The sequence below is a fragment of the Theobroma umbraticum genome, unplaced genomic scaffold (assembly GCF_002168275.2).
Source record: "Theobroma umbraticum cultivar Fairchild unplaced genomic scaffold, ASM216827v3 scaffold_30.0, whole genome shotgun sequence".
In the NCBI taxonomy this organism is placed as follows: domain Eukaryota; kingdom Viridiplantae; phylum Streptophyta; class Magnoliopsida; order Malvales; family Malvaceae; genus Theobroma; species Theobroma umbraticum.
Genome location: NW_018397254.1, coordinates 2,044,678 through 2,067,566, shown reverse-complemented (window position 1 = coordinate 2,067,566; position 22,889 = coordinate 2,044,678). Strand labels below are relative to the sequence as shown.

Here is a 22,889-nt window from a genome sequence, read left to right as displayed (position 1 = left end):
ATTCTCATCAATTATAATATGTCAATATATCATATCATTTTCAATTAAGGTACGCTAGTATATCATATCAATTGCGCTTGGTATAGAGTGACAAATGAAAATTTAATTAAGTCAATTATTAATCATAAAGACTTATTTGATTTAAAATAAAAAAATAAAAATTTATTTAATTTAAAATAAAAATTTAAGAGTTTATTTGATTTAAAATAAAAATAAAAGAGTTTATTTAGTTTAAAATAAAAATATAAAGGTTTAATGTAATAAAAAAATAAAAATTTTATTGGATTTTTTTAATTTATGATTTTTGAGTTATTATATTTTTTTAATATTACAATAAAGAATATAAACAAAATTAAAACAATAATCCAAGTGTTAATTGGATAATGAAAACTCAAGTCAAGCTGTTTTTATGACCAAATCAAGCGTTTAATTATAAACTTCAAATATTCACTCATTATATATATATATTTTAACGTAATTTACTCATTATATTAGTAACAAAAGTATGGATTAATAAGTAAACTTAACTTGTTCATTCAAAATGAGGAAAAAGTAAATTTAAACTTGAATAAATGTCATTTTCTTTGCAGTAAAAGATTTCAATAAATGCTTTTGTCAAAAGAGAGAATCAAGAAAACTAAATAATGAATTAGACCAGAAAGGCTCGCTCCGATTACCCTTATCAGTACTCTGTAGTCAATTAGCAGGTGAAGAAACGAGATAGTGAGGAAACAAACTAAACAAAGGCAGAAGAGAACAGGTATCATATCAACAGACAAGGAACTGAAAAGATTAAGGAAAAATGAAGCTCAAAGTATATGCTGATCGGATGTCGCAGCCATCTCGTGCTGTCATCATCTTCTGCAAGTAATTCTTTAACTCTTGTATTTCATAATCTCACGCGGCTGTAGCGACGGTCATCTGGGTGTTCCTCTTTTAATTTTGCTTCATTTCCTCTCTCTCTCTCTTTTTTTTTTTGTAATTTTAGGGTAAATGGTATAGAATATGAGGAGATCAAAGTAGACGTCTCAAAGCGTCAGCATTTAACTCCTGAATTCGCAGGTACTTTGTATAATTCAAATTATACACAAGTTGGTTATTAATTGAAATTATCAATTAGTGTTTTGTATAAGTGAATAAGCAAGCACAGTTGACGGGAATTATAAATTGTTGCCACAGTAAGTACTAAGGTTTTGCAACACGTTCATGTATATTCCTATGATGTTGTTGCAGATATAAATCCTATGAAAAAGGTGCCAGCCATTGTTGATGGAAGATTTAAGTTGTTTGAGAGGTACTTATAGAAGATTTCTCTTACCCTTGTTTCTTTTTTTTTGGTCCTTTTCCCCTTATTTCAAGGTTAGATATATATTAACTAATTTATTTGTTGCAGCCATGCCATTCTTATCTATCTTGCCTGTGCATTTCCTGGAGTTGCGGATCATTGGTAAGTCCAGTTGCTGTCTCTTATGGCAATTTTTTTTTTTTTAAAGTATGTGCTATGTTACATGATGTCTTGGGCAACTTAGGATGGACATGGGTAATTTGTATTGATCTTGTTTTCCAGAAAGAGTGTCCAGCAAAAGCATGGAATGAAAGTCTTCTTTCATTCTTTGCTTATTGCTTGGATTTCCTTGCCCACCTTCTTGATGAATGTACAGTGCTACATCACTTTTGTCACATAGATAGTTGAACAACTTCAATGGTATGTCCATGACTCTGCGTCCTATGATGTTAAAATTAGAAGGATTTATGACACAACCAACTCATGTGCTGATTTCTATGTACTATATAGGTCACTGTTGTACAGAATGTTATCACTATATTTGGGCACTTCTCACATTCAGTTTGAATCTGTGGCCTGGTTATTAATTAATTTTCCTGTCCATGCTTCAAGGTATCCTGCTGATCTTTTCAAGCGAAGTAAGATTCACTCAGTGTTGGACTGGCATCACTCAAACTTACGTCATGGTGCAGGTGTATAATCAACCCTGAAAAGATTCAAACCATATAAGTTTTCTTCTTTCTTCATAGTGATTGGTCATTGATGATATAAGATAATATCTGTTGTATCTGCATTCATCAATGCCCTTTTTTTTTATGACGATTGCTACCTTTTTGGATCAATACTATTACACAGTCTTATTAAATGACAATTATGTACTTTGAGGTTGGCATTTTAAGCATCAGATCTGTCCATTTGTATCCCTTAATCAACATTGAACTATCAGAGATGCTAGGATTACTTCCATTCTTTACTTTTGGAATCTTTCCCGTCACTACATATACATGCTTGTGTTTAAACACAAACAAATTCAGTTTCGGTTATCCATGTCACTTTGTTACCTCCTATTGTTACATATGATTGTCTTTGTGGTTATGTATTTCAATGTTCCCTTTGTTTGGTGGCTATGCTTTAGAACTTGATGCTTCTCGTTTCAGTTACATATGTTCTGAATACTACACTAGCACCTGCTCTTGGCCTTCCGTTGAATCCACAAGCAGCTGCTGAAGCTGAGAAACTTCTGTCCTCTTCTCTGTCAAAGATAGAGTCCATTTGGCTCAAGGGTAGTGGACTTTTCCTGCTGGGTGGGAACCAACCAACCATAGCAGATCTTAGCCTTGTTTGTGAATTAATGCAACTTGAGGTATATTTGTTATCACTTGAAGTTTTTGTCCACATTTGAATTCTTATTTTTGTCATTACTTTTCTGGTGGAACATAATATTCTATCATAGAGAGTCAGCTGTGCTCCCCATACATGACCTCTTTTCTTGAAGGCAAGCATCCACAGCCACTCATCATCATCTCAACAACAAGAGCAACAAAGCCTTTCCAGTACTGTTACATTTATCTCTCCGCTGTGCACTGTTTAGGACCATATTTCTATGAGCTCAATAAAAATTGAGGTCATTTCTTATAGTTATTATCCATACATCTTTTGGTCTGCCTCTCCTCCTATTGACATGCACAACCACTCATGCAAAGAAATACACAAGCTGGCATGGTATCTCTCAGCTAGTTCACCTGAGTCATAGTTCTTTATTGGGGAGCATCAATGTTAGGTTTCTAACCTGGAAAGGAAAAATATACACAAATCTGCAGGTCTGACAGTGATATTCATGAATTTTCTGCTTATTAACTATACATAAATGGAAAATGTGCCTAGTTTAATTTTTTGGGCTTTCACTCATACTTTTTCATGTACTGTTTTTAGTGGAATAGATTGCCATGTTAATCTGTTTCTTTTGAACATAACTGAAACCTAGGTCAGAGATTTATCTCTGTTTTGCTCATAAGGTGCCCGTAATTAACTTGCACTGCTCCCTGAGATATGCACAATTCCACTACATGTTATTTGGTGACAATTCTAAGTGGGAAAAGATTATGTATATATGTTATGACTATGATTGTTATTTCAGAATCTTTATTCCTTCTTGGCTTGGTAATCTATATATGTGCCAAGGGAATGGAATTATATGGAAAGACATCGAGATTTCGATAACAAAATTTCTTGGATGTAGGTTTTGGAGGAGAAGGATCGCACTAGGTTACTGGGCCCACACAAGAAAGTTCAGCAGTGGATTGAGAATACAAGAAATGCTACGAGACCTCACTTTGATGAAGTGCATAAGGTAATCTTCAAAGTCAAAGAAAAACTACAAGTTCAGCGACTAAAGGGAGCATCAAATGATGGAACGGAATCTAGCATGAAAAAGCCATTACTCTCTAAAATGTGATGAGCAAAAACTGCATTACTTGTTTTTATCACAGGATCTTGTGGTGTTGAGTTTCTTTATAAAATAGAGGCTACAATCTTTGTATAATAAGCAACTATTAGCACATAAATCATATACGTGTGCTACATAATGGTTTATGTTGCAAGTTCCGTAATTAGATTTTTTGTCAACTGTAGTAACACTGTAACAGGTTCTCTCCGTTACTCTTGGATCACAGTGGCAGACGTTAAAATTTCATTCATCTAAAGCTCTCTTGTTTGATCACAAATAGCTTACATGGAATACACCCAAAATCCATAGCTTAATAAATGAAACTGAAGAAAAAATGGCGTATATAAGAACACAAGATTTTGGTATCCTTATGTTGTTTTAATCGTTCTAGTACATCTTTGAAGTTTACAGCTAAAATTTCTATGATTTCTTATTCCCTTCCTTTATCCCCCTCAGAATAATCTAGGACAGGTTTTATTGTGGAAACATGCAAATAATTACTTAGGTCTACTCATTAAAGCAAAGCATGGAAACAATCTTTTCATGGGTGAATCCTGTGTGGACACGCTACCTATATAACATTCATGCCTTGCATGTGGTCTAGTGAGTTTGTGTCTCTGAAGGGAATAAACTCTTCAGTTTCTTCTCACAAAAATAATGACAATATATGAATATACGTTTTTATAAATTCTGTTCCAATTGTATAGCTTAATGCCACCACTTTGACCTCCTAATTATATGCTTTTTCCTAAACCGAGTAGCAAACTTGTCATTGTGAAAAATGTCAATGCTCTTGTTTAAGTCTCAGCAATAATATAATATCATTGCATTCCAATTGTCTCGGGGGCCCATATGAACGAAGGAGCCAAGATGCCTGCAGAGCAACTGCATTTTCAACCATTACAGAGGCAATAGAAATCCCACTGGTCGCCTATTATTAAAAAATATTTGAACCAAAACCAGAACATCCGAATTCCAGCTAAACCAAAAGCTCAGCTGCATCAGCATTCAGGGCTGTCATGTTCATGCCATTGACCTTTCATGGAGCGAATGTTTTACAACTATTTTATAAGTTGGTCAACTAGTGAATGTAGTACCTAATAATAATTATTGTGTGCAGGATAAACGTGCACTCAAATTTGGAGCCCATAATACGTGCAACCATGTCCAGAGGCAACTCTCTTTAGGAGAAGATGCAGCTTTCTCCCACTAGAAAAACCAGAAACAAAAGCAATGAACAGAGAGAAACTCCACCGATATGGCAATCTCTATGTCCAAAAAGAAGTCCAAAGCATCAAAAAAAGTAGAACAAAAGCAATATGATTTTGCTGATACAATTTTGTTTAAAATTCTCTACCGTATCCCTGCTGCAATCCTCCTGTTAATTCTCATCTTCCTTTGGTCTTCTTCCACAACTATCATCTCTGGGAAATTTGTTCGTGTATGCATTTCGTCGCGGAAGCTCAATAATCTGTACTGTCTCTCTGCAGGTGCCCAACCGAACTTTGAAATCCCAATTTCAGCTCATAACAATAGTTTAATTAGTCCAAACATAAGTGCCAGTATCAGAGACGTGGTCAACATCGTCCGGGATGACCCAGATTCAATCGTCAGCAACAGGGTTCACAATAATGACAGTGGTGGAGAAGTTGCGATTGCTGTGAAGGCTGTTGAAGCGCAGCTACAAGTTCAAAGATCATGGATATCGAATAAGAATCATGCGGAATCATGTGATGGAAGGGGGATTTATGTGTATGATCTGCCATCAAAGTTCAATAAGGACTTGGTAGGTCAATGTGGAGATATGATTCCATGGACAAATTTTTGTAAGTATTTCAATAACGAGGCAATGGGGGAGCCTATTACAAAGCTTGGAAAAGGATGGTATCACACTCATCAGTACGCCCTGGAGCTGATATTTCACACAAGGGTTTTGAAGCATCCTTGCAGGGTTTATAATGAAAACGAGGCAAAGCTGTTCTATGTCCCATTTTATGGTGGCTTAGATATCCTGAGGTGGCATTTCAAAAATGTCTCAAATGATGTTAAAGATACCTTGGCGCTGGAACTTGTGAAGTGGCTCGAGAACAAAAAGTCATGGCTTCAACACTCTGGTAAGGATCATGTATTTGTGTTGGGAAAGATTTCTTGGGATTTCAGGAGAAAAAGTGATGCTTCATGGGGGACTAGATTGCTAGAGCTTGATCAAATGCAGAACTCTGTGAAGCTGTTGATCGAACGCCAACCCTGGCACATCAATGACATTGGAATTCCTCATCCTACCTATTTTCATCCCCATTCGGATGATGATATCATCACTTGGCAGCTGAAGATTATCCGAACAAATCGCAAGAGCCTAGTCAGTTTCGCTGGGGCGGCAAGGCCAGATGCACCGGAAAACATAAGGTCAATACTGATCAATCAGTGCAACTCAGATGAAAGGAAATGCAGGTTTCTGACTTGTAGTTCAGGAGGATGTGATCAGCCTGAATCTGTTATTGAGCACTTTATGGAGTCTGAATTTTGCTTACAACCCCCTGGAGATAGCCCAACAAGAAAATCCTTATTTGATTCGCTTGTCTCAGGTTGCATTCCGGTACTCTTTGATCCATTCACAGCTTACTACCAATATCCATGGCATTTACCAGAGGATCATAGCAGATATTCAGTGTTCATAGACCAAGAAGAGGTGAGACAGATGAAGGTAAATGTGGTAGAAAGGCTCACGAAGGTTCCCGCAAGGGAAAGAGACGATATGAGGAGGTACATTGTTTATGAACTATTGCCTGGTTTGGTATACGGAGACTCAAATTCTCAGCTTGAGAAGTTTCAAGACGCATTTTCCATGACAATGAAAAACTTGCTTGAGCGGGTGAATAGAATAGAATGAGTTCTAAAACTGGGTTTTATTACTTCATATTGCTTTCTTGTTCATAGTGTGGGGGAGTAACTGACTTGCCATTGACGTGAGACTTGAGTCAATGTTCAGTCTTTCTCTGTTTTCCCTTTCTTTTTTGTCTTTAAACATGAACAAAGTTCAAGTTATAACTTCTAACCCAATTTATAAATAGCAATAACTAGTTCAAGAACTACTTCTTGAGCAATCGGTATTCCTCCAATCATCAGCTTCATCAAATGTTCACAACTTCTCTTAACATACTGGTGTACCCAAGCCTTGCTCAAGTTGTTTCAGTTATCAAATCAAATTTTGTTCAATAGAATAATCTTCCAAAAACTTCTGGTACAAATGTCCATAGGAATATCTAAATTGCTTAGAAAAATCCATGAGATTTGTGAACATTGATTTCATCCAGGCCCGGCTCTAGGGTAAGGCAAGCAAAGCCTTCGCTTTAGGCCCCAAATTTTAATAGGCCTCACATATTTTTTTGAAATACTACACCTTTATGCCTTAAGCAAGTCAAAATACAAAAGAGCAGGTGAACAAAAACCATCCCTGCATCATGAGCACTCACCACCCCAGCCTCAAAGACTCATAATTTTATAATAATATAATTAATTTATATTAATTAAATATAAAAATTAAGATAATTATAAAATATCTATTTATTATCTCATGTCTAATAAATATTTATTTTCTCTCACTTCTCATATTTTTTTAATTCTGATCTCTTTATGTTATTTTTCATAAAAAATATATAAAAATTAAATAATTAATAAAATAAGATATATTCTCAATTCTTTAATCATGTGCTTAATAAATTTTAACTTTTTATCACTTTTCAATTTCCATAATAATATTAATTATCAATTATTTCTCTTATTCCAAACCAATTAACAATAATATATATGTAATGATCTCCAACTATTTTAATAAATTTTTTTCTTTTTTTTTAATTTCAAAAAAAATAAAAAAAACACCTCATTTCCTTAATTTAAAAAAAATCTCAATTAAATATTTAACCTTAGGCCCAAAGTTATTCCATCGACAATCTTCTCTGGGAACTATGACGGCTGCCCAATCCAAATTGAATTCGCTTCCCAAGCACTAATCGGCAATCCGGAAAGGTTCTCACGCCCAAAACAAAAGAGCCCATGACGTATTCTCTGATGCAAAAGATTCTGACCCTACAATTCAGCGTTTAACAGATGGCCCCGACTCAGCAGACGTGTAAACATATAAAAAGTCCACGTGTAAAAGGCATCTTCACTATCCTAGAAATGCTATGCTGGCTCAACACGCAGGCTAGACCAAGCTGTTAGCCTAGTTTCACAGTCGTATAAATTACGCTCCAAGGTTTTCCTTTTTTAGTTGTAATAATATATTCGATGCTCTGTTCTCCGACGTATCTCTTTCGACGAAATCTTAGTGCGGTTGCTCTTTCTGCTTCTCTGCTTTTGTCTAAGCGTTTATCACCGAGCTCCAAACAAACCCTCTTGAGTTTTCCTCAGATTTCGCCAGTTTCTTTGGTTTCACCGTCAATCGAAACAGGGTTGTCAAGGTCTTTCTTGGGTTGTTTCAGATTTGATCATACTATGGCTGGCCAATCTTCCAAGGGGTCAATCCATGACTTCACTGTTAAGGTTGGTTTGGATATATTTGACTTCAAATTTATGCCCCATGGATAAAAGTTATTTTGACTTCGAATTTAGTTTGTCTTTGATTTATTCCTTTATGCGTTCTTTTCTTTTCTTTTTTCCCTCTGATGATATGAATATTTACTATTTTTTGTATTGCGGTGATTATAGGATGCAAGAGGAAATGATGTTGATCTAAGCATTTACAAGGGCAAGGTCCTCTTGATTGTCAATGTTGCATCACAATGGTACCTCCAACTCTCAGTTTTGGGACTATAACCCAAAAGACTTTTTTCAAGTTTTAGTTGTTCACTAAATCTTTTTTTTCTTTAATAAGGGTGTATTGGATTATATGTCTTTTGATGAACTGATAATGCTGGACTTTGGCCTTTTTCCTTCTTTTTTAACTGAACTTCTAGACATAGTTTTGTAATTTGCTGCTTAAATGTTGATGCAGTGGCTTGACAAATTCCAACTACACTGAGCTGGGTCAACTGTATGAGAAATATAAAGATCAAGGTTTGTTTTAGCATCTTTCTAGCTTTGTGTTTTCAATTAATAGATTACATGTCTACCATCTTTTACCAGAATGCTGAGAACCGAACAGGACCTTCCAGTTGTCAGTTTTTTCCGTGAAGTACGGCTGTAGACAATGCTTGAAACATTCCAGGAATTATTATTTGATTAATTCATTTATTCCTTTTCTCCTAACTCTTTCTACCATATCACTTGTTTCTGTCCTGGGGCAGGTTTGGAGATTCTGGCATTCCCATGTAACCAGTTTGGAGGTCAGGAGCCAGGGAGCAATGAGCAGATCTTAGAGTTTGCTTGCACTCGCTTTAAAGCTGAATATCCCATATTTGATAAGGTATGCTGTTTGAAAATATAATGACAGCTCCGTTTGTACTTGAAAGATAATCTGAAACCAAAGATGGCTTAGGAACGTCTCACCCCAGCTTATGCCGCGCAAGACAAAATTTAGTCTTAAAAATCAAAGCTGTATAAACAGACTCCAGAATTGAACTCAGAATAGGTCAAATATTCATACTCTAGCCTATTGTAGGGTCATCTGAAACCTGAACCATTATTACTGGCATAGCCAGTCTTTTTAGTTAGTCTGCAAAATTCCTTGTTCAGTTTGCCTCGCTGATAATATGGTGTGTGCAAGCCTTTGTGAATGCTTCAATGAAATAGTGAAGTTAATAATGTTTTCAACTTGTAGGATGTACTAACATATCAGATCTTCCTCTCCACTCCATGTGATTTTAGGCATTGTACTTTTCGTTGGAGTTGGGAGTATTTTAGATCTGACTTCATTCTCATGATCTTCATACAGGTTGATGTGAATGGTGAGAAGACTGCTCCCATATACAAATTCCTGAAGTCAAGCAAAGGTGGACTCTTTGGGGACAGCATCAAGTGGAATTTTTCCAAGTTCCTAGTCAATAAAGAGGGCAATGTTGTTGATCGTTATGCTCCCACTACTTCTCCTCTTAGCATTGAGGTAAAAGCCAATTTCATGTATTCTGTTACTAACTTTGAAACATTGAGCAAAGTAATAACTCCTGATTGATGCTGTTTCAATTTTGCAGAAGGATGTAAAGAAACTGCTGGCTTGATGCTGGAAGTTGCTTCCTCAGCTCATAGTGAATAAAGTAGATAATTTTATGAATAAAAAGCTAGTATTACAAGGACGTTTCTCTGTTTTTGTTTCCCAATCTACAAAGATGGGTTAGACTGTACTAGAATTTAGAAGCTGTACCCCTAATTTACTTATGGATAATTACATATTTCGTCCAGATCGTATTTTACATATTTTGGCTAGTACTAGCAACAAAATGCTAGAATCTCATGCCCATTAAGGGGGCAATTCCGTCCAATTTTACATTCTTTGTTTGTTAACGCTACCTGACTTTTAGAGGATCGAGCAACGAAAGGAAACAATTGGGCTTTACCACTAAGCCGTTAAAATGGGCTTATATCAAAGAATTAAAACTTGTACACGTGTAAGCAGATTGAAGCTTCCCAGCATCACAGGGCTGAACGGCAAGCTTCATGGTTCTCTCACTTCACTTCCTCTTCAAAAGATAGTCTTTCTCTTTCCATTTCCTCTCGGACAAGACAAGATTACCCAATGGCAAGCAAAAGCACAAAGAACCCCGAGTCCATCTATGATTTTACTGTTAAGGTTGGTTTGTTCTTGTTCTTTAGTTCTTTTATGTACGCTTTTAAGCTCTTTTATTAAGTTTTCAGTCCATTTACCCGTCCATTGATTCTTTCCTTGTCATGCAATTCCACGAAAGAGAAGCAAAGAAATGAAGGAAAAGAGAAAGTTAGCTACCTTTGTTTGTTCTTTAAGCTGATCATCTTAGATATATATATATATATATATATATATATATATATATAATTGGGAAATTTTGATGGTTGCTTGACTCCTTCCATGTCTTTGGTTCTAAAATTCTAACTTAGGTAGTAAGAGCTGTCTTTGTGGATTACCTTTTGTTAAGGTTGTTTAGTTACTATTTGAAAGACACTAGAAAGAGAGACACATGAGCTAGATTGAAAGACAATTAACTGTGAAGCATGCTGTTTCAGTCTCTGGCTCATGTTCATTTCCAGAAAAGGATTAAGAAAAGAATATTATGTGTATTTTTTTTTCAATTTAGAATATTCAGGAAAAGAAGAAATATTTATATGATCCTTTTCCTTCCGCTGACAGGACGCTAAGGGAAATGTTGTGGACCTCAGTGCTTACAAAGGAAAAGTGCTATTGATTGTTAATGTTGCTTCCAAATGGTATCTGCTTTCTTATTCTGTGATCAATATTGGACGTCTCTTCTTTGCAACTGAGCCAACTGATAATGATTTATAGCCATCAGTTTCTCAGTCCTTTGCTCCCTTTCATCCTTGTTATTTGTTTCTTTCACCAATTAGGATCTATATTTCTGATTCTCTGTTTGGTTGTTTGTGGCAGTGGAATGACAAACTCAAACTACACAGAACTGAATCAATTACATGAGAAGTATAAAGATCAAGGTTTGCATTTTGAACCTTTGAGTTTGCCCCATGCCTGAACTGTTTAATACACTAATAATAATTTAAAACAATAGCCTGAACTGTTCCCTTATGTGGGCATGTATTTCTTGAACTTCTACTAATATTCTGATGTGGGTTAGACTGTGGAGTATTGGGATGAATGAATCCCCCTTCAAAGATTATATTGTCATCGCATCGCTTGCACAGACTCAATTTGCATTTGTTTCTGTAAAAGGCTTGGAGATACTGGCTTTCCCATGCAATCAATTTGGTGAGGAGGAACCAGGATCAAATGATCAGATTGCTGAGTTTGTTTGCACCCGCTTTAGATCAGAATTTCCCATCTTTGACAAGGTAGATTGAGAAACCAAAATCATGCTGCACTTTCTGTACTGTTGAAGCTTAGTTAAACTTGAGTATTGTTGCTGGTGACCATATCCTACAGCTCTTGGATTTAGCAGGTCTAAACTTTACATATTGAACTGAGGATTTTTAGGCATAGTTGATGATCAGCTAACTAGCCTGATTGGCATACTTTAAGTACAAAACATGTAACATGCTTGCAACATACATATTTAATTGATTCAATCTTTTTTGAGAACTCTGCCCATGAACGGTATGGATCTAATGTGCAAAACTTTATTGAACCATATCTCCTTGTTGTTCTGGTATTAGATTGAAGTAAATGGCGATAATGCTTCTCCACTGTACAACTACTTAAAGTTAGGCAAATGGGGAATTTTTGGAGACGATATCCAATGGAACTTTGCCAAGTTCCTGGTCAGCAAGGATGGCCAAGTTGTTCATCGTTATTACCCCACCGCTTCTCCACTTAGTCTTGAGGTGAAACTACTTTTGCCATTCTCATGCTTCAAGTTCCTTTTTGGCATTTCATATTGAGGTACTGTTCTTATACGAAGTGAGTTAAATCTTTAGCTTTATATGGTGTTATTGCAGTATGACATAAAGAAACTATTGGGGCTTGGCCAAGAATGATTAGTGAGAAAGAGGAGGGAGGATGAAGCTGTCACACTAGTGCTGAGAGATATAAGAGTTGCAGAATGCCATGTGAGAAAACTTTGGTTAAACGGGGACCCAAAACTCAGTGTATTATTTATCAGATGTAAGACTTGCCTTTATCTACGTTCTTTTTATGTGAAACTAGCTGATAGTGACCTGTATGGTGGTCGACCTCTTTAATTATTTGCAATTTGGCTTTCCGCGAATACTCTCTGCTGTGGTTGTAGATGGATTCAATATGTTCAACATTTGAACTGGTTGTCACTGAAACAATGAAATTCCCCCCACCAAGGGAAGCATCAGTCATTACTTACTCGCGGAAAATTTGAGCTTAACCTGAGGTTGGGAATTGATTTTCTCTATAATACAGAGTTTAAAATGTAGCATTTGGTATATTACCAGGTCCAACTCTATCGATCTCATGCTACATTGTCCTCAATCCTATACATATCCTAAACCCGTGGTGTTCCCACCTGGGAAATGGTATGAACCACAACGCCATAGAGTTCAGCTTAAATTTGTAGATAATCAATTACAACACAATCCAATGGCCAAAAATATGGCAACCATTGTTTGCTTGAAATACTGGTTACCCTTAAAATGGGCATCTCTTCCAGCTACATATTAACGTTCCTTCAGCTCAAACTACATAATTTTTCAACAAGTTTACTAGTGACACTAGAGAAACTCAGTGACTTTGTTACAATCTAAGTTAGCACAAACCAATTGCCCCTATTGGGCGAATTGGGAGGATTTTAAATTTTCATACTTCTCAACGATTCAGCACATGTACAACAACACATATGTACAAAAATACCCTGATCATCCTCGCGTCAAGTCAATATCTGTGTGAGGGTTTCTCGGATCAACATGCCGTGAACCAGGCCAAACACCCATAGAAGGGTGACTGAAATTTTGAGTTGAAGGTGCACCAGTTTGTGTAGCTGATTTATTGCTGAGCTGGGGTAGGGAATCCTTACTGCCTTTTGGGCTGGAGAGTTGTTTGTTCTTGGTTTTAGATCCTCCATAGACAAAACTGCATACCACCAGCTGCGGCAAGTGTATAATGCATTAGAAAACTCAGATGAATAAAATTCATGCCACAGCCTCCACCAGTGACCCACTGCAACATAGAACAAAATTCACGTTGCACAAATAGATTTTGGTACCCCTATTCAAACTCACTAAACCCAACCAGTACTCACTAAAAACATCATACTAGGATATAGATTCTCCGTTCTTACATGCATGCAAACAAGAACCTCTTCAGACTCAACTAATTTTACCAAGCACTCAACCACGCACATCTCCTCCAGTATGCACACCACCGGACATAACAAGCTAGAATATCTAAATAACACAGTGCTACATGCACTGTGCATGCCATATCACTGTGCCCAAAATCTTCCCTCTGGTACTATTTTTTAAAATCAAAAGTCAACAATAGCAATAAGACTTGCATGCTACGAAGCTCAACATCATATGTAAGCAACTACAGTCATAAGTAAAACTTATGAGGAACAAAAAAAATACCTGAACTAGGCTTGATGCAATCAAGGTTGCAACCCCACCACCTATGACATGACCATCAGGTGTAGAAAGAGAAGCACTTATGCCACCTGTTCGACTGCGGGGTCCACCATCCTCAGCAAGCAAGTAAGAACCCGACAAGCATAATATCTCAAAACGGCCCTAAGAAAAGCTAAAACAGATCAAATAAGTTTCCTCCAAGCTGCACAAATATCATTAAAGGTTCAAAAGGATAAATGCATAAAATGGAAAGGTCAATTGTGTTCCAAAAACTTGCACTATGATCTAAACCTATGGAAATTAAAAACTTGTTCCTTTTTGTCAAAGACTAAATAGACCCAAGAAAGATGCTATGGCTAATCAACTAAGGAGACATCATAAGCTAAAATGCAGGCCATTGAAAACACACTAGGGACTTCGTTTGCAGAAAAGTATCACCTTATCTATGACGTGTGACAAAGACATTGAAGTGTAATTCATGTCTCTCTCCACCTCTCTCATGTAGAGACATATGCACAACCCCCAACACTAACTCACTTTGCTCATAGAGCATTTGACTTTGTTTGCAAAGCTAAGCCAACCTTTAACCAAAAGCTCTTTCCATATCTTTGAACCCCAGGCCCAGGTGAATGTTGAATTTCGAAATCAAGTCCAAATTCATCCTGGCAGTTATGTTTTTGGAGCTAGACCACCATCCTATGCTTTCACAAGTAGTACTAACTAAGCAGAGAACCACTAAGCACTATGAACTCACGTTTAGAGGTACTATAAGCCTGTAAGCATAAGTATACATTACAAAACAGAGTGATGCGCATAAAGTCCATGTACAATAATATGAAATGCACAAACAAACAAAAAAACAAAACAATACATAATTCAGGCTACTATGATTTTGAAAAATGTATTTAAACAGGATGGCAAGAAACACATGGAATTTGTGTGCCACATTTCAAACCGCAATTCTAAGAATTCGAATAAAGAAGCTACCAAAGATGTTCTGGCATTCAAAAGGTCATGGCATACAAAGTTTTACAATTTTTTGTAAAAGTAAAAACAAAAGGAGCATTGAGTGCCACAACCTCATACGTCACAGTAGGAGTAGAAGATGCAGGCTGACGAAGAGTTACTGAGGAAACTGTACCACTGCCTGATAAGATACAGACAGCCCTTGGCCGCTGTTGAGAAAAGGACAACATTTTTGCGACAATGTCCTGAAAAAGAAGATAAAATTGCACATTCCCAAGTCAAGATTTAGTTCTACATGCCTAGGAAATTGCAGATGCTATTTGCAACTAAATCATATAAGTTAACACATTAACATTAATCTAAACCATATATGAGGGCTTATGTACATAGTACACAAATTCGTAGGGGCTCATGTTTACTTGAAGTGGGGACAACAACTCACACTCACAGTTCAGAAGTGCAAAAAGAATGATGCCACTGTGTGAAAGTTATCATTATGCAAAAATCAATGCCCTTTTGAACAAGTTAAACAATGTTGCCTGTTAGGTTTCCCCACCACTAAATGAATTAGTCATTACAAGCTGGTCCAGAAGAGAGATAAAAAAATGAGGTTTCCTTATTAGGAACAGCATCACAAGAATGGACAGTAACACAGTGGACTAATGTGAAAATGCATGAATTGTGTAGTCGTCTTCATCTATACTTTTCAAATTCATATCACCTAAACGACACATACATTGAATATGGGCATGCTTGTAATCACCATACAACTGCATGAGCTGTTAACTCCAATAAGTATTTAAGTGTATTATCCTAAAGGTTAGTCAAGCATATTGCCATCTATCTCAGCCTTCTTACTCTCAAAATTCACAAGGAGGGGATCACAACTCCATCTGCATCGAAGTCACAAGAATTACAGGCTTCAACTAAATCCTAGAAAGCAAACATTACAGGCTCAGTAATGCATGTTTTGTAGAAAAGATCTTTGTGTTCAAATCATCTATCCCAGTAGCTATATTATAATTAAAGCTATATTCTTATTAACGTATTCAACTGCAAACCAAGTAAATTCAAGATCATTCATATTGTGTATTAAATGTGAAACAAACTAGAAAGATGTAGCGTACTTCTCCGATTCCAACAGTGACAACATGAGGTGCAAAGGCCAGTCCTGCTGAACTGTTCATCCATTCACCTATATCAGAAACAACTGAACGTTTAAAGACAAATCCAGAAACCAAGTAGCATATTTCGCACCACAGGTGGTTATAAAAGCATTCTATTCTACTTAACATTAAATTCCAAAAAATTCTAGCCTATCCTCATGATTCTTACAATGTAAGTATGAGCAGAAGCAGCCAACAGAACTAGGGTAAAATACATGCAAGAAAAGATGTAATTAGCTGTTACTGCACAGATAACATAATAGGCGACATCAAAGATGCATTGCAGCCTAAAACTATCAGATCACTGAGCATAATAATAAAATCAAAGCTTAAAGAGGCACAGAACTATTTCCTACCAAAAGATCCTAGCTGTAATCCAATTAAAACGTCAAAATCCAAAAAAAAAAATCCAACCTAGAGTGGCTAATTGCTGCTTCCGCCCAGTCCCAGGAGGCCGGCCTCTGCATCTTTTTTGGCCAGAAGCATCTGATCCTGATGAAGGCTTAGGCTTGGCAGGCATAGGCAAAAGTCCCAATGAAACCTGCCCATCAGGAGCATATTTTCGGGGCCTCCCTCTCTTCTTCTTTACCGGCTCGCCCGGTGGCATCCCAGAGGACACACCCATGTTAATGCCATGAGGAAAACTGACGTTTTTAGGCTCTCCTGTAAATGTTGATCCAACATTTGACTGAACCTGAACCTGAGGGTTAGATAAGGGCCTGAACCCCGGTTGGGAATTAAATGCTGCTATACCAGTGTGTGTTACCGAGCCAGAACTAGACCCACCAACCGCTCTATGAATATAATAAGGAGTTGACCCGCCTGATAATGCCATAGCTTCTCTCCCATCCATGCATTTACTATTGAAGAATTAATCACAATTTAAGCAGAGAAAATAAAAAAGACTCTGTTTTTGGCACCTAAAAGTTGTTTCTTTAAAGCCTTTTAACCCCAAATAATAAACTGATTAAAAATTGTAACGAAGAAGAAGCACAAAAAAGGAAGCTCTGACAAAAGGGTTTTACCAGGGTTTTTCAATAAGTAGAGAAAATAGTCTAACAACAACAGAATTTGAAACCTCTGCTTCAAAGAAGCCCCTTTGTAACCCTAAATCTTCTAAAGCAAAGAGAATGATGTTCAAAGACAGGGTTTTTCAGGGGTTTCTTCTTTAAATGAGTATAATTTAAGAACCCCAAGACGCTTCAATCGAAACCCAGATAAACAAGAGCAACAACAAGAGTTAGAGGTTAAATCTTTTCACTCTACAAGAACCCATCACTAAAGTTAGCTCTTGAGCAACAAAAAGAATGCTGAACAGCAAGGGCTCAAAGACCCAGACAGACTAGAAACTCCTAACAAGTTCTTGCACTCAGAGCCCCGAACTCATCAAGAAAAACAAAACCCTAGATTTTGAAAACCTAGGGTTTTGAGAAGAGAAATGCAAGAACAAGGAAAAGAACGAAAAGAGAAGAAAGAAAAAAAGAAAAGAGTGACAGAAAGAAAGAAAAGACAAAGAGGAAAAATGATTTGAAAAATGAAGAGCTTTTGAATTAAAGGTGTATGAGGTAGAAGACCTTTCTTTTCCCCTTTTTTTTTTTTTTAAAATAAAATTGTTTCTTGGGGTTGTTTAGTAAAGAGTCAAGTCGGGGGTGTTCGTATTCTGACCAAAGACTTTAGAAAGAGTTGAGTGATGGTATTGGGAGGGACAGTGAGTGGCCCACAAAAAGTACCCCAAAACTCCCTTACAGTGTGTATGTCCTTATCAGATTGCCATTCCTTAGGGCAGTGAGCCCCTTATTTTTTTCCCCTTCTTTTTGCATCAAAGAAGAGTACTTTGTTTTGTTTTCTTTCTCTGCTTCAATTGAGTGTCCATCTGGTGATGGCTGCTTTTTCTGGTTTTGGTTTTTCCATTCAGTACTACTAACACTACCCTGATGAAAACTGAGCCAAGGAGTAAGATAGAGATGGTCAAGGAATCCAAACAACAAAGCCTCTAAAAGAGGGAGAATGCCCATATATTTATTTTATATAATATTATTATGAGGAAAAAGAAGGATGTGAGGTAACCAAGGAACCATTTTGCTTCACAACAAGGAAAATAACGTTGGTCTTGGTTTCTTAGAAGGGTTTGGTGGTATTCAGCCCAGAAGAGAAAGTGCCCTCAACGATGTCGTTTTAGATTTGACATCTTATTGGAAAGCTGCCAAGTGACAAGTAGTGGTATAAACATGTAAGTCCACTTTCAGATAAGCTGAGGTCCTTTTAGGCCAGCTGTAATTTTGGATGCCATGGCTGGGCTACTGCCTTTCCCAATCGTATTTCTCAGTAACTCTGGGTGTACCACTTTTTTACACGAGAAATGGTTTGAAAAGTGCTACTTCCAAGCTTCAAGATATAGATTCTACCACCCAAAGACAAGGATCTGTCCACTGTAAGCTCTCACGCTTAGCATATTGCCCACGAATATAACACAGTTAGTAGAATTTAAGTCAAGTGAACACTGAGCAAGTAGAGATTGTTAGTCCAGACTTAGCAAAAATCATATGCATCCAAAGGCTCAAAAAAATTGTACAGCTACCTAATTAATAAACCTGCAGTGATACACAAGATTAAGATATTAGGAGTACAATTACTGACAGAAACATTTAATTTTGCTATGCCAGAGCTGTTATGTCAGAGCGTTGGCAATAAAATGTTTTTTTTTTCAGAACTTGGAGAAGGTGAACCAGCATCGGGCAAACAGCCAAACTCCAGCAGCACTTTTTACTCACAAAGCTAGGATGCATAATAGAAACAGATGACATAACGTACAGACCCATTTGATAAGGTCTCATCCAGCTGTTTCCAACTTTACATTCTTCTTCCCATAATCCAGGTACGTCTGCCGAGTGCCAATTACCAGAAAAATGAAGATCTATACATTTTACGTTAAAAGCAAGTTTGACCACTGACTCAAATCAAAAGTTAGAATAATTTGGTTCAGCATCTCAAACATTATCATTTCCCAATAGAAGATCACCAGTAGCACTTTTGGTTCATTGAATAGATGAAAATAAAATAAAATAATTATTATACAAAAATATAATAAAATAATAATAACATATAATTGTTATTACGTAATTTAATATTAGGAATAAAAATAATTAATATAACTTATTACAATATTTGATTGACAACAATAACTTTGGAATAAGAAAAAAATAAAACTACCCTTTATTATATAATTAATTATTTTATTTTATTTTTAAATATTAATATTTTATTTATAATATAATCATTAACATTATAAAATACTAATATTTTATTTATAATTTAAATGTTATTATGTTTTTTTATTTTTAAATATTTATAATTTACAATTTATTTAAAATATTCAAAATTGATAGCTTAAATATTAATATTTTGTTTATACTTTAATGATTAATATTAAAAATAATAATATTTAATTTATAATTTAAATGTTATTATGATTATTTATTTTTATTTAATTTGATCTTTTAAATATTAATAATTTATATTTTTTAAATATTAATAATAGATTATTTAAGTATTAATATTTTATTTATAATTTAATAATTAATATTATAAAATACTATAATTGGTAATTTAATTTATAATTTAAATATTATTATGATTAAAATATTAATACTTTTAATTAATTTTTAAATTCAAAATATTTTATAATATATAATTAATAACTTAACCTCTTTATTATAATAAGATTTATTTTTTCTGTATTTGCATTTTTTTTTTTTTAATTTATATTTTCACTTAATAATTTAAAGATTAATATTTTAAAATATTATTATTTTATTTATAATTAAATATATTATAATTAAAATATAAAAAATTAATTTTTTAATTTTTAATTTAAAATATTAATTTTATAAATTTAAGTTTGTAATTTTTAAAAATAAATAAGGACATTTTAATCTAAAATGTTTGGACTTTACTCCCATGGTGTGGACTAGCTAATATCATGAAAAGGTGGTATTAGCTATTCCAAGCTTTTATCAAATTTTGAAGAATAGTCAATCCTTTTTGAAACAGAGGATTCTCCCAACCAAACATGTCGTAAAAACTTTAACATGCCTGAAAGGCTTCTCCTCCGTCATTTTTGACGTGTGGGATTCTAATATAATTCCCTCGATTGCCAATCAACAGTATACCTTATTTATGATTTGAATGAACTCAATGCCTTTAAACTAACAATTCTAAAGTTAAGACACGTATAAACAAGAAACTTATCAAATTTGCCTAGGATGGAAACTAAGAAAATACCTGAAGAATCTGAATAGCAGCAAACTTGTCAACTATAGTTTTCGATACTATTGGGTGCAAGTTCAAAGGCTTTAGCAGCAAATCCGCATTCTGTTGAAAAGACAAACTATGAGATTCCTTACTGCTTGTCATATATTGCTGCAGCAATGAGTTTATGCTATGCATCCAGGATTAACAACAATATATTTACATACATGAAAATGAAAGAGCACGAATCTTATTTGACAATTAATTAAACCCTTGTGCATGTATTTCAGGTCTACAAATCTACTCACGTAAGAAAGATTGTGAATTATGCAGCTTTAACATTTTGAAGTTTCTATGAGATAGCCACGAGCACCTACCTTTGATGTAAAGCACTCATTCCAAAACGTGTACTTAACTCCATCAAGCTTTCCTGTTTTAGACAGGTCATCGATGAATAGCTTCACTTGTACAGCCTGATCAAAATCAAAAACAAAAACAAGATTTAGGGAGCAAATTAGAGATTATGTGACTGAACATAAGATAAATGCGCACGTCAGGAGCACGTTGTCGTCTGTCAAATGGGTAGCCAACAATGAAGCCCACCAAAGAAAGTTCAGAGATCTGCATACAGGCCAGAGCAAAGATGATCAAGAGTTGTGACAGAAGATAGCTCAAAGTTCAATAACGATCAGCATTATCCCTGGCCTCAGATGTATGCATAACTCAGCTCATACCAGTTGTTCCCTTAATACATCCATGATATATTTTGCAAACAGAAAGCAAGCTAAGTTCTGTTCCAGTTGTCCAATGAAACAAATAAACAATATTAGCTACAACACGATCATGATTGCATTGACCACAGGTTGATTTGAAAAGATTTGTGACCCAAAGGTGCATTATTATTATTATGATGTTTAGGTCCTTCTAAGGAAGAGACATCATGGGACTCCTTGACTGGGAAAAAAAGGAGCATCCAAAGCTAAGGATTAACAAATGAAAGAGCACAACTCCCTTAAAAGATTCCACACAACAATGTATCGGCATAGAAGCAGTCACAGAGTACACAAAAGTTCCAGGTACGGACAACTTCACCAAACACAAATCAAGCAAAAGAAGAAAAGGACTTTGTTGAACTTACATCATCCAAGCAGAACTCACACTAGGGCCCACATCTGCAACCCCAACTTCACAAAAAGAAAGGAGGAGAAAGATAAACAAAGAGACGTACTCCCACCTAATACCATAATCCAGGAAAACAAAAACTAGGTTCTCTTTCCAGTCCACCTCCTCCACCCTAAACATCCCGCCCTGCTAATTCACTGACAACAAAATCTTGGGGTATTACATTTACATGTATTATCTTATTATCCTTAACTAGTACCATGAGACTTGTTCTTCCTTGTAAAAACTCTTTAAGTAAATTAAATTTTAATTCCAAGAATGAAGAAAGAAAATTGAACCAAACTCACCAGGATTTGAAAATCACTAGCCATCAGATCAATATTTGTTTTCTTCCGAATCAAAACACTGCATAGATGCATAAAAAAGACAAACATTAATCGGCTTTCTAATGGTTCTATATTAACAAGCATCACCAAAATAAAGCACTTCAACATTTTTTACTTATTTGATGATACCGGGACTACGAATGATGAATTCTATACTGAGACCCTCAAAGCTTGTTTCAACATTGAGACCCAATAGTTGAAAAATACTTGAGATCAGCCGCATATAAAAAAAAAAAAAAAACCCGTACCTTAAAGGTGTGGCAATTTTGTTATCGAGGTCTGAGACAGCTAGTCCAACATACTTATCACCGACATCTAAACCAAGCAACCGTCCTCGTTCCAATGCTTTTGCTTTGAGCAAATCTTGGAAAAAGTTTACACACTTTACATACTGCATCTGTCTATCTATAAAATCATGAAATCAACATTAAGGTTAGATATTATCACATTAAAAGACAAGACTAAACGAAAAAGAATTCAAATAAACATTTCCTCAAACACCTTAAGAGCAGTCACAAAGCTAGTGGCCTAGCCATTCCATATTGAGGTAACCCAACTAGCCAAAATAGAACGGGAAACGGGAAGGAAGCAGACTGGCCAACTTACAGGAAAAAAAAATAGCGTCTTTGTAATTTGGGAACGCAGCAGAAGAAGACACGCAAGCAAAAACGCTACGCTTTCCTTTTCAGGTAACGCCTCACCGCTCTTACGCAATAACTGACCTTTACCTACGCTAAGCGTACTGCAGCTTCGGCAGCTCAAAACGCAACGTTTTTTAAGTGATTGAGTTCGCGCTCAGAATTTAATAGATTAATTAATAATTAGGGTAACTGACCCTACTTCTTACTCCTCAGATTCTGCTTTTTTTTTATTATTATTTTTGGAAAAGCCTTAGCTTCTGGTTATAATTCCATGCAGTCTATTAGTATTTGACTTTAACAGAGTCCACACAGTCTATTCTTATTTGATTTTTAATAGTTTATTTGATTTGATTTTTTTAATTTAAAATTTATTATGAAATTTTAAAAAAAATAATTATTTTTAAAATTAAATTAAAATTGTATGATAAATTTATTTTTATAAATTTTTTTAATAAATAAATTATTTAGTAAAATAATTTTTATATATTTTAATTTTAATTAAAA

General features: G+C 35.4%; 6 protein-coding genes across 10 annotated transcripts; 4 read left to right on the top strand and 2 right to left on the bottom strand.

Moving 5' to 3' along the window:
- The first annotated feature begins 618 nt into the window (after window positions 1-618).
- On the top strand, window positions 619-3,981 carry LOC110411842 (glutathione S-transferase T1-like). The gene is made up of 7 exons (XM_021422178.2): window positions 619-867; window positions 989-1,062; window positions 1,234-1,294; window positions 1,394-1,447; window positions 1,898-1,977; window positions 2,443-2,648; window positions 3,525-3,981. The coding sequence occupies exons 1-7, from the start codon at window positions 803-805 to the stop codon at window positions 3,738-3,740; spliced, it is 756 nt and encodes a 251-aa protein (XP_021277853.1). The 5' UTR covers window positions 619-802; the 3' UTR covers window positions 3,741-3,981.
- A 1,008-nt stretch (window positions 3,982-4,989) lies between these two features.
- LOC110426145 (Exostosin family protein) lies at window positions 4,990-6,621 on the top strand. Its single transcript, XM_021441281.1, has one exon. The coding sequence runs from the start codon at window positions 4,990-4,992 to the stop codon at window positions 6,619-6,621; it is 1,632 nt and encodes a 543-aa protein (XP_021296956.1).
- A 1,318-nt stretch (window positions 6,622-7,939) lies between these two features.
- LOC110423720 (putative phospholipid hydroperoxide glutathione peroxidase) lies at window positions 7,940-10,080 on the top strand. Its single transcript, XM_021438052.2, has 6 exons — window positions 7,940-8,273; window positions 8,439-8,515; window positions 8,725-8,786; window positions 9,017-9,135; window positions 9,604-9,771; window positions 9,860-10,080. Exons 1-6 carry the CDS (start codon window positions 8,019-8,021, stop codon window positions 9,884-9,886), a joined length of 708 nt encoding a protein of 235 aa, XP_021293727.1. The 5' UTR covers window positions 7,940-8,018; the 3' UTR covers window positions 9,887-10,080.
- A 143-nt stretch (window positions 10,081-10,223) lies between these two features.
- On the top strand, window positions 10,224-12,691 carry LOC110423729 (putative glutathione peroxidase 8). The gene is made up of 6 exons (XM_021438063.2): window positions 10,224-10,455; window positions 10,990-11,066; window positions 11,245-11,306; window positions 11,542-11,660; window positions 11,982-12,149; window positions 12,264-12,691. Exons 1-6 carry the CDS (start codon window positions 10,402-10,404, stop codon window positions 12,300-12,302), a joined length of 519 nt encoding a protein of 172 aa, XP_021293738.1. The 5' UTR covers window positions 10,224-10,401; the 3' UTR covers window positions 12,303-12,691.
- Window positions 12,692-12,858: 167 nt separating this feature from the next.
- On the bottom strand, window positions 12,859-16,841 carry LOC149527695 (AT hook motif DNA-binding family protein). Its single transcript, XM_089782902.1, has 5 exons — window positions 16,403-16,841; window positions 15,950-16,017; window positions 14,936-15,067; window positions 13,860-14,018; window positions 12,859-13,376 (listed from the first exon to the last, which is right to left on the bottom strand). Exons 1-5 carry the CDS (start codon window positions 16,839-16,841, stop codon window positions 13,149-13,151), a joined length of 1,026 nt encoding a protein of 341 aa, XP_089639028.1. The 3' UTR covers window positions 12,859-13,148.
- On the bottom strand, window positions 16,727-22,688 carry LOC110423701 (Polynucleotidyl transferase, ribonuclease H-like superfamily protein). Of its 5 annotated transcripts, none has more exons than XM_089782911.1 (7): window positions 22,246-22,681; window positions 21,993-22,149; window positions 21,706-21,763; window positions 20,789-20,857; window positions 20,614-20,709; window positions 20,270-20,359; window positions 16,727-16,848 (listed from the first exon to the last, which is right to left on the bottom strand). In XM_089782911.1, exons 2-7 carry the CDS (start codon window positions 22,139-22,141, stop codon window positions 16,846-16,848), a joined length of 465 nt encoding a protein of 154 aa, XP_089639037.1. In that variant the 5' UTR covers window positions 22,142-22,149; window positions 22,246-22,681; the 3' UTR covers window positions 16,727-16,845. The 5 variants fall into 5 exon arrangements, with proteins under 5 accessions (XP_089639037.1, XP_089639033.1, XP_021293703.1 ...); XM_089782907.1 differs by having other exon boundaries at window positions 16,841-18,417; window positions 22,246-22,684; XM_021438028.2 differs by lacking the exon at window positions 16,727-16,848 and adding an exon at window positions 18,571-18,902 and having other exon boundaries at window positions 22,351-22,688.
- Between the last annotated feature and the right edge of the window lie 201 nt (window positions 22,689-22,889).

Coding starts and splice junctions, on each gene's coding strand:
- LOC110423720 (XM_021438052.2), top strand. CDS start 8,019: ATGCTCTGTTCTCCGACGTATCTCTTTCGACGAAATCTTAGTGCGGTT. Junction 8,516..8,724: donor GTCAATGTTGCATCACAATG/GTACCTCCAACT, acceptor ATGTTGATGCAG/TGGCTTGACAAATTCCAACT. Junction 9,136..9,603: donor AATATCCCATATTTGATAAG/GTATGCTGTTTG, acceptor ATCTTCATACAG/GTTGATGTGAATGGTGAGAA.
- LOC110426145 (XM_021441281.1), top strand. CDS start 4,990: ATGGCAATCTCTATGTCCAAAAAGAAGTCCAAAGCATCAAAAAAAGTA.
- LOC110423729 (XM_021438063.2), top strand. CDS start 10,402: ATGGCAAGCAAAAGCACAAAGAACCCCGAGTCCATCTATGATTTTACT. Junction 11,067..11,244: donor GTTAATGTTGCTTCCAAATG/GTATCTGCTTTC, acceptor TGTTTGTGGCAG/TGGAATGACAAACTCAAACT. Junction 12,150..12,263: donor CTTCTCCACTTAGTCTTGAG/GTGAAACTACTT, acceptor GTGTTATTGCAG/TATGACATAAAGAAACTATT.
- LOC110411842 (XM_021422178.2), top strand. CDS start 803: ATGAAGCTCAAAGTATATGCTGATCGGATGTCGCAGCCATCTCGTGCT. Junction 868..988: donor GCTGTCATCATCTTCTGCAA/GTAATTCTTTAA, acceptor TTGTAATTTTAG/GGTAAATGGTATAGAATATG. Junction 1,978..2,442: donor AAACTTACGTCATGGTGCAG/GTGTATAATCAA, acceptor TTCTCGTTTCAG/TTACATATGTTCTGAATACT.
- LOC110423701 (XM_021438028.2), bottom strand. CDS start 22,141: ATGCAGTATGTAAAGTGTGTAAACTTTTTCCAAGATTTGCTCAAAGCA. Junction 21,764..21,992: donor AAAATTGCCACACCTTTAAG/GTACGGGTTTTT, acceptor GCATCTATGCAG/TGTTTTGATTCGGAAGAAAA. Junction 20,858..21,705: donor CTAGTGATTTTCAAATCCTG/GTGAGTTTGGTT, acceptor GCCTGTATGCAG/ATCTCTGAACTTTCTTTGGT.
- LOC149527695 (XM_089782902.1), bottom strand. CDS start 16,841: ATGGATGGGAGAGAAGCTATGGCATTATCAGGCGGGTCAACTCCTTAT. Junction 15,068..15,949: donor TCACTGTTGGAATCGGAGAA/GTACGCTACATC, acceptor CTTCTTTTTCAG/GACATTGTCGCAAAAATGTT. Junction 14,019..14,935: donor CTCCTACTGTGACGTATGAG/GTTGTGGCACTC, acceptor AGCTTTTCTTAG/GGCCGTTTTGAGATATTATG.